The 21,642-nt window shown below is 35.9% G+C and overlaps 2 protein-coding genes across 4 annotated transcripts in view; one reads left to right on the top strand and one right to left on the bottom strand.

Moving 5' to 3' along the window:
* Nucleotides 1-860, top strand: part of LOC148939575 (mitochondrial glutathione transporter SLC25A40-like) — a 28,948-nt gene extending 28,088 nt beyond the window's left edge. For both annotated transcript variants that reach the window (XM_089106671.1, XM_089106672.1), the window contains exon 7: nucleotides 578-860. In XM_089106671.1, coding sequence (XP_088962797.1) covers nucleotides 578-795 — 218 coding nt within the window. In that variant the 3' untranslated portion in view covers nucleotides 796-860. The remainder of the gene's footprint in view (nucleotides 1-577) is intronic.
* A 2,776-nt stretch (nucleotides 861-3,636) lies between these two features.
* LOC148939574 (LIM/homeobox protein LMX-1.2-like) overlaps nucleotides 3,637-21,642 on the bottom strand; it is a 44,887-nt gene continuing 26,881 nt past the window's right edge. The window contains exons 4-7 of one of the 2 annotated variants that reach the window (XM_089106630.1): nucleotides 17,257-17,384; nucleotides 15,738-15,903; nucleotides 9,678-9,746; nucleotides 3,637-5,494 (exon numbers count right to left, since the gene is read on the bottom strand). In XM_089106630.1, coding sequence (XP_088962756.1) covers nucleotides 5,244-5,494; nucleotides 9,678-9,746; nucleotides 15,738-15,903; nucleotides 17,257-17,384 — 614 coding nt within the window. In that variant the 3' untranslated portion in view covers nucleotides 3,637-5,243. The remainder of the gene's footprint in view (nucleotides 5,495-9,677; nucleotides 9,747-15,737; nucleotides 15,904-17,256; nucleotides 17,385-21,642) is intronic. The other variant, XM_089106631.1, reaches the window with a different exon arrangement.

Raw genomic sequence — 21,642 nt, 5'->3', positions numbered from 1 at the left:
CACGATATTTCAATAGGTTCCAATAAGCCCTTTTGGAATGCAATAATTTTAATAGCTTGTTGAGCGCTAAAAATTAACAAAATAATGTCAGTAAGGCCTTATCTTGAACATGATATACACAGTATTAGATAGAACTAGGCTAGTTCAGATTAACTGACTGCAATCTTCGAAAAAATCTTTTTTTGACTTATAACCTGAAGCAAAAGTTACCTTTACAGCGTTGCCTATTTAAATACTGTTAGTCTTCTTTAAGACACTTGTCTCTAATTCAATCCAATTTGGCTGAGATACGTTGTACCAACTTCAAAACTCTTTTGTGTCTAAGGATGGGAGGCGTTTTCTAAAATTGGGATCAAGTTCAAAACGTTTATTTCTGATTAGGCTCCACTATTAACTATTAATGCATTTAAAGAAGTTAACATTTTAAAGGGTCAAAATATTCAAAAAAATGAACTTTTTTTAACGAAAATTTATCAAATCCATTTGACAGAAAATCAAATTTCTAGGTGGTATAACACAGTTTTTATGGTGATTAGCTTTCCAACTTCTGGGTGTCTTACCTTATTGATATTTTCAGGAAAGACCGTTCGAAGTAGTACATTAGCTGCAATAATGAAAATTTACCAACAATCTGGTGTGAGTGGACTCTTTACGGGGGTGGTGCCGCGGGTGATCAAGGTGGCGCCTGCTTGTGCTGTTATGATTTCTTCATATGAATATGGTAAACTTTTCTTTTGCCGGTATAATGCAAGGACATATGAAAGGACCCTAAGCAGGAAGTTTGAAGAAGTCTAGTCTTGGGATGTGGTAGTTGTTTTATATTTTGTACATGCGGTTTTACTAAACGAAATATTGAAGTATTTATTTTGTTTTGCCTTGTAGAGTCTCTCTGTCACTCTCTCCAGGGTTGCCACTACACCAACAAAAATCACCAATATTTCACAAGAAAAATTACCAACAATCATGAAAAAACAGTGGTGAATAATGATAGAATATAACATTAAAACATTATGTTTTTTAAAGGTCGTCAACCGATTCAAGAAGAAATAGAATTTATACCGAAAACAGAATTTCAGTTTTGTAACCTAAAATGCTTTTTCTGGACAAAAAAAAAGATCCCTTTTATTCGTTTACTCTGTCTTTCTCTTTCTCTGGAATAAAAATCTTAAGAAATTCAAGAAAATTTCATACTTTGGCAATGCCTGGGCCCCGAGGCCCTACCCCCTTACGAACGTCTTGTAGTCTAGCTGCAGTGTTAATTCATCTTGTCTTGAGTCAGTTCAACCTACGAATCATGTTTATGAAACATTCGAATGGCGCAAGGTGTTTGATACGTGGAGATCTCTAAGATTGGTTGGAGATGACAGGATACATTGGAGATCTGGAGTTCGCTTATAATTTGGCGTTTATGGTAATAAAAGATATTTTACATATTCCCAAATTCGATTTCAACTGGCGAGAAGAAGACTAAAAACAACAAAATTATTTTGGCTACTGCCATTATTGACCATTGACCGCTATTGACCATCGACATATTATTGACCAGCTATTAGTGGGCATTTGATTCAGCCAATAGACGAGCTTAGTAAATGTCCTATCCTTATATCAGATAAGTACATTAAAGAGAATAGTGCTATATATAAGAACAATATTGCTGTGGCTAAGGTTGGGAGGAAACTAGCAGTTGGTTTGGTGTTGAATCTGGAGTAAAACAGGATTGTGTCCTATCTTCGTTTGCATGGATCGTTTTGATGGTTTTTGTCTTAAGGAACACGGCAAATCTACGGAAAACTATGGAGTCAAATGAGAAGGTAAAACTCTCCCAGACTTCGATTCTGTAGATAATTCGAGTGTCCTAGCTAAAAATGTTACCAAAATGAATGAATTTTTAAGGTTTTAAGAATTCAAGATGCGAGAATAGGGTTGAAAATTAATGTTGAGAAGACTAGATCGCTTAAACTAGAAACAAATGAAGGTGAAGAGGTGATGTCGGAGAAGGAAATAATGGATCTGGTAGATAGCTTCATTTACCTAGATTGAATTATTTATTTAATTAGTTGAATTATTTAATTAGTTGAATTATTTAATTAGTTGAATTATTTAACTAGTTAAGATTGTGGATGCATTGAAGATGTAAAAAGTGCAATATCCTAGATTCAGGGTGATTTTCACAGTGAAAAGAGTTTGGAATAATAGGAAGATAAGTCTGCCGACCAAAAATAGAATATTGGAAGTTATGGTAATGAAAGTGGTCAAGTATGGTTCTGAAATATTATGCTTCGAAATGCGAGGAAGATTTGTTAAATGTTTTTCAGGGGAATTGTCTACGGAGAGTCTTAGGTACTAGTTTAACCGACTGTATGTCAAATGAAAAGCTGTACGAAATAGGTTGTTCTATCCCACTTTCTAGGGCTATAACGAAAGGAAGGTTGAGCGGGCTTGTACAAGTTTAACGGATAAAGGATGGCAGGTTGCCAAATATTGTTCTTTTTGGCCATCCAACTGGGGCAAGACGAATGGGAATTCTTCAAGGAAGACTTGGAGACAAAAGGCCTACAAGGAACGATTAAAAGGATATTGGAATTTCATAGGAGGGGGTGAAGAACGAAGCTTTGGATAGATCCGGCAGATGAGCGTTGTGTGCATCTGTGTTGGCCATAGGTGGCGAAGTGTTGCAGCGAGTTTTTGGTAGTAGTAGTATTTTTGTAGATAAAGGGCGAAAGTTCTGCTGTAGGGTTCTCATGCCTTTTAATTTTACGGGGTAATTGATCGCTATCCTTTGGGGATTTGTTTTCTTGTTTTTTCTAAGACTATGCAAATTACGTATCTCATGGTAATAACTTTTGTATGCGTCCTTATACTTAATAGTTTTTTCATCTGTAATCAGCGTAAAAAGCAGATTCTGCTGATGCATATATTGTACTGAAACTTTCGTTTTTTAGTTTTGTATACCGCTAACAAGGGCCGCTATTTACTTACCTTTCAGGGTTTCAAATTTTTAAATAATATCATCAGTTTTCTTCTTCCTCTTTAAATGTTGCTGTTAGTCAATTGGAATTAGGAGAAAGCTATTAGGAGAAAAGCTTAGGCATTGCTGAGAGCCCGTTCCACAGTGCTTTTTGCGATTAAGCCAAGAGTGTGCTAAAATTACAACTGTAAAGACGCGTGTTTATTTTGCGTTTTATGGACAAAGCACCAAATAAATCACCAAATATTGGAAAATCATATTGCCCCGTATTATGCTAAAAAAAAATAAAGTAAAAAAAATGAAGTTTTCTCACATTTTTATTGGTTGATTATTTTTTTTTACTTTGCAAAATGCCAAATGGAAACGCAACATAGGTACTTGAAGCCTTATCAACAGCTTCGGCCCCTACCCCCATCTATTAGCCAAGTTATGTAAAAACTGCAAGATTTCTAATCAATATTCAAAATTTCCGCAGAAAAACTCTATTTTTGAAACCAGAAGAAACTTCATTCCTTTATTCTTTTTGGAAAATATTTGCAAGTTCCTTGTCTCCCCTTGCGGTGAAAAGTTCTGTCAATGCCCATGAAACCAGTGCCTTAGCCACTTGGTTTTGCGTTACATCTCCTAACGACACAGTTCTAAGAAAAGATCAAGTTTCAGAGTTTGAAAAATCATTTTATTTTTGATGACTAGGTACATTTGGTATTGTTACTCTTCAAAATATAGTGCTTGACTAGAATACAAATATACGTAAATAATAACGAAATAATTATAATAGTTCACAAATACATAACAAAAACAGATCATTTTTGCAATTACATTTGCCGCAAAAATTCATGTATTTTTTCAAGGCTCTAATTTAAATGTCCCGTATTTATCTATCGACCATATTTCATCATTTAGTAACATCCAAAAAACAACCAGAAGTCTCCTATCCAGTGCCGATTCTGGCCCCTCTTGTGACCGGGAAAAAAAAATCTTGATTATTTTCCTGCTTTTTTTGTAATCTAAAATGTACTAAAGAACAAAATTGAATCCCTGAAAAAAAAATTAAGATGTGTTTTATAATAAACAATTAGGGTAAAAGTTGAATTTCTTGAAAATAATTTGCATTCAATAATTAGTACAATATTTTGTAATGCCTTGAAGAGTCTAGAGACTAGTTTCTAGTTTTAGTTTCTAGTTTACGTTCCTCAAATATTAAAGTTCATCCTAAGCAGTGGCGGTGCTGGCCTTTCTTGCATCCGAGGCAAAATCTTGATTAGCCCCCCCCCCTGTCTCCCAAAAATTTCCAGGCCGAATTTTAAAAAAAATTTCATTTATTAGTATTTTTTTTTAATCTGAGTTTTCTTACTTCATATGGGAAAAATGATAATTTCGAATTCAATTTGCTTATACTTCCTGCCAACTGCGCCCTCTCCTTTATTTTAATAAAAATAAAATTACAAAAGAATTATAAATATTAGATTATTTAGTTGAAATTTTACGCCCCTAAAATTTCCGCGCCCGGGGTAAGGGCCCACTCTGTTCTCCGCTAAGACCGCCTCTGTTCCTATCTATTTACCCGTATCAAGCACAATTTTTAGAATGATTTTGGCTGCGGAAAATAAATTGAAATTCTAATATGAAAGTGAAAGAGACTTCAAAGAAAGTGAAAATACGTGAAAGGTATACATGTTGCACCTTGTTTTAACCGGAATCATTGAACGATCGTAATTGTCATGATTAGATGGCCAAAGTGCCCGGTTTCTCTCAATACTGCCTTCCATTGTCACCTCTTGGTTAAAAGGTAGACAAAAAAAAAACTTTAAAGGTTTACAAAATACTTTAAAAGTGCATAAAAAATTTGCTAATATGAATTTTTATTACGTTTTTACGAGTCGGGCAAAAATGTTCGAAGGGAGAGGGGGGGGGGGCAAACCCCCACCCCACCCCTGGGTATGGTCTTGGCCATTATGTATGTAAAAAGAATGGTGGCAATAAATCCGGTAAAGAGAAACAAAACTAGATAACCGCTTTTACCTGCTTGAAACACCTCTCAAACAACATAGGAAGCTTTTGGTGGTGGCGTGGGAGAAAAAAAGTGCCAGGATCTATCCAGAACACATCCTGTCTATAGTTTACTGTAGCTCAATGCATCTACGATTGTAACATATATATATATAAACATATATGAATCTTCTCTTTTTGAGTGGCGAATAGGAACATGCAGTCACCATGTTTGAGCTGTTCAGAACTAGATCAACAAATAAACAACGAGTATTTGAAGGTACGTTCAAATCGGATTTAGGCGAAAATATGAATTTTGCATTGAATAAAGTTTGTCAATGGGGTTTAAATGTTGCTGATAATTTGACTGTAGCGGGTGGGACTGGCTAGCAGCTGCGCATGCGCTGGGTGAAGTGGACGATATCAGCTGATCTGGTCCGCTAGTTGGTCCTTCGTAGTCTTCAAATCCGGAACTCTCATCAAGAGATAAATCAGAGCCACAGAAACTATCAACAGGACTTGCAGGGAAGTCATCGTCTACAAGAAAAAAGATTAATGTAGTATTTATATATAATAATGGCGTGTGTATAATATTAATGTATTAAATTAAAATTTTAAATGTATTAAATTAATATATTGAATAAATAAGATTAACATATTAAAAAAAATATTAATTTAAAAGTTTACGATTACTTGTGTATAATATTTTAGTTTGCCATCTGAACCATCATGCAAATCCATAGAATTCAGAAATTGATTCTGTATATTTAGGTTGATCATACACCCCGGCTACCCCTCCCCACCCCTCTGCCCAGTGGCGGATCGAGGAGAGGGGAGAGGGGGCGCGCGCCCCCCTAACGTAGTCTAAATTAGTGTAGTTCACTTAATTACCGCAAGTTTGCGTTAATTAAACTTGATCCTAACGCAAGGATCAACCTATTGTGTGCCACCCCCCTCCTAAAAAATGCTGGATCCGCCCCTGCCTCTGCTTGTGCGTGTGGCCGAAATTAGTCGGAATGACTTCCAGAGACAAATAAGAGAATATAGATATACAAATGGGCGACTGTGTAGCTCGGCCCCTTTCAACTCAACCCTCATATACTCAATTCAGTGTAAATCCCATTCACTCTGTCCTGTTCGTTTCAACTCTCATTCAACAGAGCCATCATTCAACTCAACTGTCTGCAAGTCAAGTCATAACCATGCATCTAAACCTTATTGAAACCAAACTGTGTGAAAATTAACCTCTTTCAAATCAAATTTTTAAAGTTTTGTTGAAACGAATAACTCGAGCATAAGAAACAAGAATATTTGATTTTTATACCGTAAAAAGGTTAAATACAAAAATGTTGGCGTGGAGGCAATGATTTTTCAGTTCATTTTTGATAAGGACACAAAAAATCTATTTAAAATCTAGGGGATGGGAATTTTCTCCTATTTTTTCATTAAAAATACCTAAAAGGGTATTTTTCTACGTCGAGGGGGGAATGATTCTGAGGAGGAACAATTGCCTCATCCACCCCCCCCCCCAATAGGGACCCTTAGTTTATACTGTACAAAATATCGTACATTGTGTTGAGTGGCAGTAAAGAGTTAGTGGGGCAATTGTATCCCCAAGACGGCATTCGAGGGTGGATGGAACTTGAGTATTGTTAAATTATGAAGCAATGGTCTTGGCTTGTTTGAAGTCTCATCTTCGCTCTTTACTTCTATCGGGAAAACGTTCGGTACTTGTCTGTTAAAGAAAACACACTCAAGAATTATGCTGTATAAGATCTGACAGAAACCGGTTTGCCTTTCTGAGATTGGTTATGATTTGCTTATTTTGAGTGAGAAAAACTACGATGTATGTATAATTTAATTAGATATTGAATATTTTAGAGGTGGTTAGGAATTAGGTTGTGTTATGTATTTAATATAATGCGTTCTGTGTGGCCTGCTTTCCATAATTCTTTGTTGTAGTATCCATAATTTTGTTTCTACAGTATTATATTATCATCATGTTCTGGTATATTTCATTAGGATTAACTTAACTTCTTAGGTGATTTCCGTTTAGCAGATAAGTGCCAAACATTCATTTCCAAAACCTTAGTAAAATCTATCATTAAGATAATGTCCATCCCGATAACCCATTTATCTTGTATAGACTACGCAACTTTTCAGAAACGAATGCGCTGCCTCGCGGCATTACTTCCTCTGCAACTTGGAAGTTTCAGAGGATGCCACCCGGTCGTTTTTGAAAATCGTGCAAATATTCTCATATTCTTAGGTTTTGATAAGTAGGATCAAAATTGAATTTTATATATTTGGAATCATCATAAAAAGCTTATTTTTTTACGTACTTTAGAGTTTCGGTCACTAACGGCCGGATTTGCTCCTTAATTAGAGTTCGTTACTACGAATTGTTTGATAAGAATAAACCTAACGTAATATCTCCTCCGTTGCCGTTTATTTTAGTGGTATTTCCTAGCCGAACGACCGCAAAGCCATCCAACCCAGGGGATAGCCTCGGTTGCCATGGCTAGCCATTCGATAGCCTCGGTTGGAGGACTTCAAGTCTTTTGTTCGTGAGGAGTTCGAGTCCTCGTGTCCCTGGTTATTAGATTTAGAACGAAGGTCAGTAGCGTGACTCTGTAAGCTCAGCCAGAGTCGACCCAGCTCTAAACGGGATCTGGGGAAGGTAAACAGGAGGGGTGTGTGAAAGTACAGGCGGGCTGGTCCCCAACACCTATTTCACTTCCTGGCTGAAGGGCCATGAAACGGTGATCAACACCGCCGGTAGGGACTGTAAAACCCATTACCGTATTCTTTACCTTTTTTTACGTTCATGTGATGTGTGCATTAAAAAGGTGTTTTTCTTCATTGGACTGAGTTGATACCTGTCCCTGTAACAAAGGGGGACTGGCGTTTACCCCCCCCCGGAAAATATCCCCCCAAGCTCCCCCCTCCGTGGAAAATAAGGCTTTCCAAATTTGATAATTTTATTTGAGTTTTTTTTTTTTATTTCCGGAGGGGGAAGAAATTTTGGTACTTGTGTATTATACGCCACTCACTCAAGTTTACGCTGCGTAAAACTCGAGAACAAATCGGTTTCTTCGTTAGTTTCTTTCAGCTTAACGTGAGACAAGACAAAGACAAGTGACAGAATAGATCGGAAATACATAATTTGGGCTATATATTTGCACATACGGGGGGAGGGAGGTAAAGTATTTGGATAGTTTGAAGTCAGAAAGCAATTCTTACTTCATAATATGCGGAATAATTGTGTAAACCTCTTTTTAGTTCTTTATTTGTATGCCTTTTATATTGGCAGATGTAATGGTTTACGTAAATTCCAAAGATAGACGATAAACGTTGGTACATGGTCTTTATTAAATAACGTGAGAATACACATAGAGAAAATAAGGTAGCACAAGAACAACTAACTACGACGAAGGCGAAAGATGGACTGCCTTTAGAAAAGAACCAAGAATTTAACTTTCCTGTAACGGAAGTTCTAGGCCTGGGAACGACCCCTTTCCCACGAATAGCTTTAGTCTCAAGAGCCCCCCCCCCCTGGACCGCTATCGTTGACACATAAATGCCCAACTAACTAAGAAATGAGATACCCGGAAAAGCTTCTCGAATTGATGTTAAATACTTTACAATTGTACCTAAGACATTTTGCATGCAGATCTGCTATACTTTACCCCCCCCCCCCTAATGCGCAAATATATAAGCTTTAATATAAGCTTTGCTTTAAACAAGACCTTGCTCTTTACGCTAAAGTTTTGATCTTTTGTCCTAATTCTTTAAGATCGATTGCTGAAACGCAATGACCGTTTAATTAAAATAATAAACTTTCTTTTAAAATTCTGTAAAAAAAAAAAAGTGTAAAGAGCGAGGTCTTGAGGAGGAGGCATCCCCTTTCATATACGTAACAATTTCTGCTCGTTCTAAGGTTTTATATTGCTCCTTACTTTCAGTTGAAAAACTTGTTTTTAATTTAATTACTTACAGGTAAGTATTTGTTAATGGGAAAAAAAACTAAAGAAAAGTAAAGAGCCTTATTAAACCAAAAATGAGCAGAAATAAAGTAAATTAATCTTGAAAGTAAAAACTATGGAGTCTAATCGAAAAAAATTATATAAAATATTTTTTTTTCTATGAAAAAGACTATGACAGTAAAAAATGAACATTAATTAATGTAAAAACTGTTTCCGCAAAACAAGTTTGTCAAAGAATAGTTAAGAGCCTCACTAAGCCAAAAATGAGTAGAAATAAATTCAAATACTTTTTCAAATAAAAACTACCTCAAATCACCATCAATAAATGAATTAAACCCAAAACGAACAGAAATTACAATAAATAACCGATTTTCCGATGGGGTATATTCCAGGGGGTATTTTCAACGGGGGGGGGTATTTTCCGGGGGTAAACGCCTAGAACCGCAAAAAAGACCTAACAACTGAAACGATGATTTTACGCCCTATGTGTCAGCAATGGTTCTGGCGGATCTTTATCCTTTTGACTGGTTTGATTCATTTGAGGCTTCAGACACAGAGAGTGTAAATGGAAATATGACAGCTAATATCGTTTGCAGGCTTTACTGAAATCCACTAAGGCTCACAAAAAATAATCCCTCAATTACAGTCAATCACAGTGTCAGTGTCTCTTTCCCTCATAAAAAAAAGAAAAGACAGATTAACTTTTTCCCTTTTTATGAAAATAATTAATTTACCTCGGGGTGAAAATGGGCGTCCATTTGCTCCTCCCTCTCCTGTCTGTTCACCAGAGGAAACGTAACCACCTGAAAACAATATTGTTTGTCACCAGAAGAACAAAAAACTGGGGAACATGCTTTCATATCCAATTATCCACCCCAAGGGGGCTGCGAATCAAGTCTTCACCCTAACCAGAGGCAAAGGGACAACGAGATAAAACTGGAGACATTGACAAGAAGATCGATGAATACCTGGAGTCAAAGAAGGTTTGGTAGGAGCTACAAAAAATAAAGGAAGGGGAGAAGCGGGAAATTTTTTTTTCTAGAAAAGTAAGTTTTAAATATTAAAACAAAAATTTTTATCTTCCAGTGAGACCCTTGCCTGATCTGCTGCATCCTTCCTCCAGGCGGTTACAAAGTAGTTACGTACTGTCTGTCGCAAGTGTAAACCTTCTATAAACTTTTGAATGTAAGTCTTGGAACAGGAAATATGCCACCTGATTTTAATGCAATGTGGGCCAATTTTATTTTGCAATGTATAGTGGATTCTAGAACTCTAATTAGGACACGGGTTTACATAATTTATGATGCTTTGCTCTTTGGAAATGGGAATCAGAAAAACTAGGTTTATAATATCAGAAAGTGAAACTCGGACAATTTTAATGGTACTAGTGCATTATGAGGGCACCGCGAAAGAAGCCAAGTTTGGTTAATGCTAATGAAATAAAATATAATAGGATGAATATATAATAGTTTAGAAACAAATTCGGGCTATATATTTGCACATTAGGGGGGAAGGGGTAAAGCATATCATATTAAATACGTAACCTAACCTAGGTACCTTCCCCCCTAAAATCCAAAAACTAATTGTTTAAATATTGTATCTCATTGAGAAACCATGGCTTTGCAATCATTTATCTATAGCGGTTTCTTGCAAATAGCCGGTTTGACGGGTTTTTTTCAGGTGACTTCAGCATTTCCCGTTTGACATTCCCCATAAAGTATATAGCGGTGCCTGCATAATGCACCAGTACCATTTTAATATAGTAGAACGTGTTTCTAAGGACCTTGGAAATCACTTTATATACGGATTTCCGAAGTGTTTAAGTTAGTTCGTCTCGTGCAGTACTTCTGTAAAGTTCTTTTCTTGTGTTTGTTTTCAAACCATGCAGATAGACTTGGTAGAATAAATGAAAAGTTTATAGTAAAGAGACTCTTCTTCTATCTCCTCTCACGGGAACCCTTAGGTTTGAAAGATTCGGCTACTCGCTTACGAGTACACGCATACCAATATTAGATGTTTGTCAATGGAAACCCAAATATCACCAGAAGGAATAGTAACGGTTTACATTAGTATAAATAATACTTGTGTTAGATTATGTCTCCTGTACATCCAAATTTCAGCCTTTAACCTTGGTCTCCTATTAAAGGTCCTTACGCCTTTACAACTACTTTCAGAAGTGCCCATAAACTCGAGAAAATTTAAGATTTAAGGGGGGAATTCATTCCATGCGGCCGTATCCCTTCGTACGCAGTTATGTACGAAGGGGGAGGGCCATGCGGGATAATCGTGAAATGTAATATGTCGTCATTGGACTTTATGTACAATATTCAGTGCTTGGTCCTATTTACATGCCTCCATTCATTTTCTGCCTCTTTCCGTGGTATAAGGTTTCCGATACCTTTAGAGGACCAAGGGGGCGGGGGTACCCCGGGCCCCCCAAGATTTTTTCTGGCACCCTCACTCCTTGTTTTTTCTATTTTTCACTCTTAAAAAAAATCGTCAATTTGGCCAGTTATTGGCACCCTTGTTACATCCCCCCTCAATATTTTGCTCTAGATCCGGCCCTGGCCGATACAAATTTATCAGTACCCCGAGATTCTTCTGCGAGAAATCGCAAGGTTTAAAAAAAAATCCCACCATGCTCAACGATAATAGTCCATACCTACTCAAATACTAATCGCCAGGAGATTTTCATCGCCAATCCACGTCTCCTTTTTCATCTGGTGTACATAAAGCGACATAATCTTCAAGTCCCTGTAGATCACGCTTTCACGGCTAATTATTCACCCTCCCCGGTAGTATCCATTACATGCATGAAAAACTGACGACGTAATCTTACAACGCTAAGAGTCAAATGTTATTTGGGGGTGATGGAGCCCCTGGGACGATTAGACACGGGGTGATTTATTGGAGGAAGTGTATGAAATAGCCTTAATGGTCATGTTTGTGTTTGTCTTGGGCTGTGTGCTTGTGTCAAAAGGTTTAGTGGTTTGAAATTTAACTAATGTCTTCGACGTTCTGAAACTTCCAATTCAAGAGGTGTCTACTGTCTGGGTAGAGGCGGTTTTAGGGGGGGGGGACTTGCCCCGGGCGTAAAAATTTTAAGGGAAGAAAAATTTCAAATAAATAATCTAATAATTACAATCATTGTTTAATTTTTGAAATGCTGTGTTTATTAAAATTTATAGAGGGCGCAGTTGGCTATAATTATAAGCAAATTGAATCCGAAATTCTTATTTTCCCCATATCTTTTCCCATGTAAAGTAAGCCAAGTCAGATTTAAATAAATGAAAAATTTTTGTTAATGACTGAAAATGTGGTTAATACGTGATTTTTTTTTATAATTTGGCCTGAAGGTTTTTGGGAGTCAGGGGATGGGGTGCTAATCAGGATTTTGCCCTGGGCGCAAGAGAGGCCAGAACCGCCACTGGGTTTAGGCTAGAGATGTGAGGGGGTCCAGTTTTTAAGTAGGTATTTTTTTTTCCTTACAGATTCGCACTGTATTCTACATATTTTGTATGATTACTCAAGTTCAGGGGGGGGGGGGTTTCAAGATTGTAAAAAGGTAAATTATATAGAGCTTTTTTCCGCCATCCAGTTGTTAGGTAACAATGGTAGTTGGTAATTTTGGTTCGAAAGGAGAAACAGTAATTGTTACCTAATAATTCGCAGAAAAATAATTCTGCGAAATAAAATTTTCCAAAAATAAAATTTTTAGAAAATTTTAGAAACAACAAGCTTGGGTATAAACATGAAAATTTCAGGGATTGTTTGTGGGGCAAATAGGAACTTAAGGCAGAAAAAAAATACAAGATAAATTTAAGAAATATTAGCAGTCTTAAATTCTATCAAAGCTATAAACACAAAAACTAGTCATCTTGCTTTGTTGTGTTACCGTACCTAGTTTTTGTATATTGCGCTAGAAATACTGCAACAATTTTGTCCATTAATAATTTGATTTGATAGAGAAAACATTATTTTAAATTTTATAATTAAAAATTTACATTATATTTAATTTTATATCTTATTTTGTTTTTTTGGACGGCGAAAAAAATCCTTTAAACATGATCGGAACGCTGGCGCCAATTCACGATAAATTTTTTTTTGGGGGGGGGGGGGCGGGGAGGGGGGTCAAAAGGGATTTTTCAACGTCGAGGGGGGAGGGGGAAGTTTGTCATTTCTTTTATCGTACAAATCTCTCCAAAATAGTGGAATGCAAAAGAAAGTATTACACAAATCTACAAAAAATAATAAAAAACGCCCAGAAGAGCAAAAATTGCAAGACATTAATAGAAAAAATTAAAAGCCTAAATTTTTAAGTAAAAGCCTATTTCGCTCTTCTTTATAACTAATAAAATATCTTTTCAAAGGCCTTTCATTTAAATAAAATCTATATTAAATTAAAATTTTCATTTAAATTAGAATATGATGTACTATTTCACTTGGGACATAACAATGCACTTTATGCTTTGTGCATATTTATTTTTATTATTCATTTGAATTTATTATTCATTTGAATTTATCATTCAAAACAATATCTTAATTAAATTTTACATTAGAATAAATAATTAAATTAAGATAAACCTTTTCACTTGGGACATAAGAATGCAATCTATGCTCTGTGTATTTTTATTTTATTATTATATGCATCCTGTCTTTGACCTTTTTGTAATCTGCAAATACGTTTCAGTAAAATATTTTGAAAATCTTCTTAAAAATATTTTGAGAAACTTAATATCATTTGTAAGTGTCCATAACGCCTTGCCAATCAGTGTGATAGGACTCCTAGTGGTTTTAGATCACTACAAAAGAGTATACCTGACTGAGGGGGGATTATTTTTTGTCTTTTTTTTGGGGGGGGGGGGTCGAGAATCAGTATTTTTCTTTTATGCCTGGCTTCCGACGGTTTCTTTGGCTAATTTGTTTACACGCAGGAAATGCAGAAACATAATCATGATTGCAGTAGTAGCTGCTATCTAGTAAAGAACAAACCATGGTCCATAGTAGCCGAAATGAAACGGATTTATAAAGCAAGCTGTCTTGTAACTATTATTTTAAAAGCAACATTGTTTTGAAAATATCAATTTGCATTCAGATTAATTTTAACCGTGATTGGTATTTATGAGAAGAATTTTCTTAGAAATTTAAAAAATGTCCAAAACCTCTCAAATGTGATGCCAAATCCAAATAAAAAGTACATTGCTGAAATTATCATTATCAAAACCATAGAATGCAGGTCTACGCGCTCCTACATTGAGCAACAAGCAAAGTACGGAGTTAGGCCTAATATTTCTCATTTTTGTTAGTTTTTTTTCGTAAGGGTAAACATGTAGACCCAGTTGTCCGAGAACATCAGAAGAGGGTTTATTTGATCGGAAATGTAAATACCTAGTGCCCATTTGAATAACGAAAGAGGTAACCCCGTAACAAAGTACTATTTTCTGCTATTTCATGACGCGAAACATCAATTTTAGCCAAGAAAGGTTTGAAACACCCTTTCTTGGGTATTTCAGGAATGCAAATTGGGTATTTCTTGGCTATCTCAAGGTGAAATCTTGGGTATTTCAAGGAATGCAAATTCTGTGACAACCAATTGATTTTAAAATTCAAAGGTTATTTCAAAAGCTCGATTTTAAAAAGCGATTAAATCTAAAAAGTGATTTAAATTTAAAAGCGATTTAAAATTGTTTTTTTCAAAAAGCGATTTTAAAAAGCTTAATTAAAAGCTCGATTTTGAAATTAAAAGCTTAATGTTCCTCGCCTTAGAAACTGAGGAAGTTTAGTCTACACCTTAGCAGGGGTATCACAACTGTTATGTCGTGTCGCTTTTTCATTTTATTTTTCCCAGGGATGACCGTATCGAACCAGAAATTGCACGGGCTCAATTTAACGGATTTTAATAACCTTAATCTCATTTTTAGGTTAACAAAGATTTTGCCAGGTAAATTACCATTTCATGAAAAAATAAACTGTTTAAACAGTTACTACAATTGAGAATACATAGCCACATGAGCTGACTGGATAGTGCAAATGTTTGTTTATTGTGTATAGTTTAGGGTTTATATTGCAAGCGTCGAATAAAGGGATATATTTTTGCGCCGTTATCGCTGGGTAATCTAAAACTACAAGTTAGTATTTGCTGAGGAGCGTCGAGTAGCGAAAAGAGGGCAGTACTGGATAAGTGAAAACTATTGTATCGGTCTGGAATTGAGGAATGGAACCATAGGCTCCAACAGTCCAACCTCTATAAGGAGATACCTACCTATGTGTACGGAAAGATGGAGGACGAAGGACGAGCTGTTAGATGTTTTCCAGAGGAATTACCTACGGGTTCCTTTGGGTGACCATCTCACTGCTCCCATTTCAAAGGGTACCATTTCGAACAACCGTCACAAGCACTAATCGTCATTTCGTCGTCAAGGAAAACCCGTCAGAACATCGACGCGTCAGGACATCGACAGTCATAACATCGACACGTCAGGACATTGAACTGTCACAATCGCGTTTTGTGTATGTGCGTTGTTCTGGCGCAGAGTTGCCAGATGGGGCGCATTTTTGCAATTTAGACACTTTTTTTTGAGTCGGTTGGGCATTGATTTTTCAAATTGCTCATTGCGCCGACTTTTTTTTGGAAAATCGTTCATTCGGCGCGTTTTACAAAAAAATGGCGGTTTTAATACATTTTCATTTTTATGGCGGCGCAACTTTAAACCAGACATCTGGTAACACTGTTTTGGTATTTTTCAGTGCGCTTATGGCCTTAGAAAAGTAAGGTAAAAAATGATAAAACTTACTTTTTTCAGATTTCAGACTATCAGGGTCTGAGCTTTTCGAACTATTTCGATCGGCCTCAAGTTTAGCTTTCCTTTGTAATTTCTTCATTTTCGCTCTTTGATTTTGGAACCATACTTGTACCACCCTTACGCTCAAACCTGTTTCTCTTGCCAGTGCCTCTCTTACCTGTAAACCAATATGAACAATTTATTAGCTGGTTACCAAAATACCGTATCTGTATAGGGTCCTTCTCGGTGTTGCCAACGCGGTACAATTGAACCGTTTTTGGTACAATTTGGAGGTCCTGATACAATACGGAACATTTGGAAATTTTTTGGTATAATCAAATTTTCCATTACATGTTTATTGACTTGATCCTTTCTAACTCGGATATCTGTCCAAGTTTTAGTTTATTGAAAATTTTCTTCTTGTTGCGGCAAAAGTTTAACCGACTATTTAGATGGTAAAAACTAGTGTTTTATGGTTCAATTTTATTTGAAAAACCGGTACAGTTTATTTCAAAGCGTTGACAACACTGGTCCTGCTTAGGAGGAACATAAGATAGTATGCTTTTCCCAACAATCTCTTCAACTCCCCGTAGAAAAAAATTATGAAGGAGTGCCTTTGAAAACAAAAGAAAACGAAGAAGACAACGAATATCGGAGGAGGGGATAGAGAAAGATCCCTAAAATTCAAGAAATATAATGTGAAGATAATATACCATTCGTACGGATTTCTAAGATACAGCTTCTATCAGGACGACCAACAAAAATAACCTGCATCATAGTATTTACACAGATTTGACAGCATGGGGGAATAGAAAAACGAAAAAAAAGAAAGAAAAAACACGTTAGTTTTCTTGTTTGAAGGACGAAATAGCAAATGCGAAGAATGCAAATATGAATAAATATAAATGTGTTGCAATAATATAAATACAAAAAGGAAATATGAAGTATGCAATTTATTGCATCATAATATTTATATAGTTTTGATGTGTTGGGGATTATAAAAATAAACAAAAAAAAACACGTTAGTTTTCTTGTTTGTAAGATAAATCATCAAATATAAGTAAATATAATTATAATGCAAATATAGTTCAATATAATAAATATAATGCAAATATAAAGAATCCAATATATGTAAAAAAAAATATATAAAATTCTCAAATTAAGGTAAAGAAATACTGAAAACGTAAAATATGATTATTCTTAAGAAACGCTTTTTTGGAAAGTTATGTTTTTAAGCAGTCTGTTGAAAAATAAGAAATTTCATATTTTGTAGATAGAGGCTTTAGGGTTCTCGCCCATGTTGGTTTGATCTTAGATCTGGGATACCAAAAATGAAGAATTTGTTACTACGAACTATTTGATCCAAGGCTCTTGTAAATATGAAGGACATTATTATATACTGAAGGACATTATGAAAATAAGAAATAAGAAATATGAAGGACATTATTATATACTGAAGGACATTATGAAAATAAGAAATAAGAAATATGAAGGACATTATTAAATACTGTTAAAACTCGATAAAATTTACCTTGCGGCAGGGTTTAGGGCTAATTTCAAATGAGGCTTTGAACTGTCTTCTCTGTGAGGATGTAAGAATTGTGCGAGGTCGTTTTGGTCCTCTTCTTCCGTCCCGGGAGCGTAGTCCATCTTCGTCATCTAAAATGAGTATCAGAGTAAAATGAAGAAGAAATTATAAGAAGAAGAAGAAGATGGAGCGTAGTCCATCTTCGTCATCTAAAATGAGTATCGGAACAAAATAGAAGAAGAAATTATAAGAAGAAGAAGATGGAGCGTAGTTCATCTTCGTTATCTAAAATGAGCATCAGAGTAAAATGAAGAAGAAATTGTAAGAAGAAGAAGAAGATGGAGCGTAGTCCATCTTCGTCATCTAAAATGAGTATCGGAACAAAATAGAAGAAGAAATTGTAAGAAGAAGAAGAAGATGGAGTGTAGTTCATCTTCGTTATCTAAAATGAGCATCAGAGTAAAATGAAGAAGAAATTGTAAGAAGAAGAAGAAGATGGAGCGTAGTCCATCTTCGTCATCTAAAATGAGTATCAGAATAAAATAGAAGAAGAAATTGTAAGAAGAAGAAGAAGATGGAGTGTAGTTCATCAGAAGAAGAAGATGGAGCGTAGTCCATCTTCGTCATCTAAAATGAGTATCAGAATAAAATAGAAGAAGAAATTATAATGTTTAATTCGCATAAATTTATTTATTTACGCTACATCAAACAGTTCGTAACAATGAACTGTAAGTAAGGAGTGACTCGGTTCAATAGTCACCGAAACTCTAAAAAATGGAATTTTTATATCAATAGATACATCAAAAGAATGAGCTTATTATGCTGAATTCAAATATATAAGTTTCATTAAGTTTAGTGTTACCCGTCAAAAGTTAAGGGAAATTAAAAAAAATAGAAAATTTGCCTGATTTTTGAAATACGGGGGGGGGGCGACACACCCAAAAATTCAAGGAATCTTTATGAAATCACACCATCAGAATCAGAGTACCCGAGAACCCAACTGTAGAAGTTTTAAGCTTCTATATACAAAAATGTGGAATTTTGCTATTTTTGTCAGAAGACGGATCACGGATACGTGTTTATTTTGTTGTTTTTGTTTGTTTGCCTAATTTTTTCAGTAGTGATAGTATTGAAATAATTGTCCTAGAAGGTCAGGAGAGGGCGCATTCGAACGCAAATTAAAAGTTCTAGTGCCCCTTTTAAATGACAAAAATGATTGAAGGATAACTGGCCCCACTCTCACGCCCATTTATTTTCCAAAGTTATCTGATCAAAATTTTGAGATAACCATTTAGTTCAGTATAGTTAAAAGGTCAATGGTTATGTCTCTCCGGGCAAAATGACTCCCCAAAGTCCGTGGAGAGAGGCCTGTAAGTTATGAAGTTTGTCCATTTTCGACGTATAGTATTTGTTATTGGGAAGTATACAGACATATTTCGGGGGAGAAAGGGCTGTTCTAGGGGTTTAATTCGTTAGGGAGAATCTTCCTTGGGGAGGAAAATTTCCGGGGGGGGGGGTTGAAATTTCCAGGGAAAAATTAACGCTGGGGGTATTTGACAGAATTTATATGCGAAATTCTTATTAGTTGTCGTACATTTTCCTTGCCAACCCAATGTTGCCTGTGGAGATGTTCCAAGGAAATTATCCGGAGGCTACTTTCCGCGTGTTCTGATTTCCGAAAAAATTCTACGGAAGGGGGCATTTCCGGAGTGATACAGAAACTAATTAGAGATTAAAGTCTTTTTCAAAGGAAAGTGCTCTAAGGATAATTTTTCAGGCTCAATCGTCCGCAAGAAATTTTACGGGGGGGGGGGGGTTCAGCGAGGATTGAACTGTCTGGTGGGAATTTGCCGGGGGGGGGGGGGGTTGACACTATACTTTGGATAAAATTTTCACGGAGAGGTCTCCCGTGAGGGGGGGGGGGGGTATTTCATGTCTGCTGAACCGGATTTACCTGTATTATTTGAGAAACGAACAGAAATTAAATAAAAAACACATTTTTTTAACTGAAAATAAGGAGTAACATTAAAATTCAAAACGAACAGAAATTATTTCGTATATGAAGGGTTGCCCCCTCCTCAATACCTTGCTCTTTACGCTAAAGTTTTTTATTTGGTTGCATTTTGTTGGTTTTCTTTTTAAGGAGCAATCGCTCAAAATCGCTCCAAATTTGCATCTTACTGAAAAAATATAAGTGTTTTTACTTTTATAACTTTAATAAATCAAATAATATTAACATTTTAGTTACTAAATTTCAGTATATGTATATTAAACTGACAATGCACATTAATTTGTATTTTTCAGCAGAGTGCAAACTTTGTTCTGGCCTTGGGAAGGCATAGGGGTTTTGAGCCCAACTCATGTTAATTTCTGCTCGTTTTGAGTTGGACTCGGTTATTTATTGTAATTTCTGTTTGTTTTGGGTTTCATTTATTTATCGATGCTGATTTGTGGTAGTTTCACACTTGGTAGATTGTTTGATTTTATTTTTGCTCTTTTTTTTGTTAAATGAGTTCTTTACTTTTCTTTGAAAAACTTATCTTGTGAAAAAAGTTTTTTTTAATTAATTTCTGTTCGTTTTATATTGACACAGTCTTTTCAGGGAAAAAGAAAATAATACTTTAAATCATTTCGTTTTTAAGACTTTATAGTTTGGCCTGCTATTTGTATGCTGGAGAAAATTTTCAGCAATTGTCAACAACATACACCCTTTTAAAAATCTGGACACAAATGGTCCTGTTTATTTTAGTTTTATACCTCCTTTACTTAACCTGAAATAGAAAACTTGTTACCGTTGGCAAAAAAAATCTGTTTGATAACTTTGATGGCTTCGATACACTAACGTTATTTTGATTTGCTTAAATTCTAAGGTCAGAAGGACCCCAAAATGTTTGAACATAATGCCCTCATTCGTTCTTGAAATACGGATGAGAGTCCTTACTGGGAATTAGCATTATCACAGAGCATTTTGATTTAATCTTAAGGCAACATTTAGTTTTTAAACATAATGGGCAAATGGGAGGGTGGGCGTGGGAGGGTGGAGGGGGATTAGTAGCCCTCCAATCATTTTCTACTATTAAAAAGGGCATCAGCCCTTTCTATTTTCAATTGAATAAGCCCTTTTCAAAGTTCCCACGACAACTCCTTTGATACGAAGTGCTCTGGTCTCAACAACAACAACAACAAAAAATAATACATTATACCCGCGTCGATCTTTACTATAAAAATGTCAAGCCTTCCAATCACTTTCGAATATTAAAAAGGGCACTAGATCTTTAGATGTACAATTGAATAAACACTTTTGGAAATGATAGGATTTTCTATAAACACCTTATATGCCCCCAGGACATAAATTAAAACCCTTACCCTAAGGTCTGTTAGGGTGGTTGTCATCCTCTAAAACCAAATTTCCAGAACTTTAAACTACGTTAAGCAAAATGACTATCTCAAAATTTTGATTGGATGTATTTGGGGAAATGGTGGTTGTGAGAGGGGTGGTAGGCGTTCGGCGATCACTTCTAATAATTAATTATGTTCCAATCTTTTTCAACTTCAAATCAAGTGAGCCTTTTGGAAGTATCTACGGAACACCTTGACGTCAAAGTCTCTTATATTCCCTGGGCATAACTTACAATCCTTGCCCTGAGTGTTGGGGGGGGGGGTCATTCTCAAAGACCTAATTTCGTGAACTTTCTACTACGTTGAACAAAATGGCTATCTGACAATTTTGATTGGATGTGTTTGAAGGAATGGTGGGCGTGAGAGGGGGGGGGTTAGTTACCCTCCAATTATTTTCGACTATTACAAAGGGCACTAGCCCTCTCAATTTCGAATTGAATGAACCTCTTTTGAACTTCTACGACAACTCTAACTATAAAAACCTTATATGCCCCCAGGGCAGCACTTATAACCTTTGCCCTTGGGGCTCTGGGGGGTTTGTCATCCTTTGATACATAATTTCCACAACTTCCCACTACGTTGAACAAAATGGTTATCTCTAAACTCTGATTGAATGTTTTTGAGAAAATTATGGGTGTAAGAGGGGGGTGAATAACTCTCAGCCTACTATCGACTATTCAAAAGAGCAATTTGGATTTTCAATCAAATAAGCCCTTTTTGAAATTTCTACAGCAATTTTCTATATAAACTTTATATGCCCCAAGGGCATAGCTTACAACCCTTGTACTGACGGGTCTGAAGGGGTTATCATCCTAAAAGACCTAATTTCAAGAACTTTCAACTACGTTGAACAAAAAGGATGTCTCAAAATTTTGATTGGATGTGTTTGGGAAAATGGTGGGCGTGAGAGGGGCGCTAGTCGCTCTCCAATCACTTTCAACTATTAAAAAGGCACTAACCCTTTCAATTTCCAATTGAATGAGCCCTTTT

Source organism: Artemia sp. Qi Xiang Cuo, chromosome 21 (assembly GCF_049724085.1).
Source record: "Artemia sp. Qi Xiang Cuo chromosome 21, ASM4972408v1, whole genome shotgun sequence".
NCBI lineage: Eukaryota > Metazoa > Arthropoda > Branchiopoda > Anostraca > Artemiidae > Artemia > Artemia sp. Qi Xiang Cuo.
Note: the sequence above shows the minus strand (reverse complement) of the source record. Positions and strands in the feature narration are given on the sequence as shown.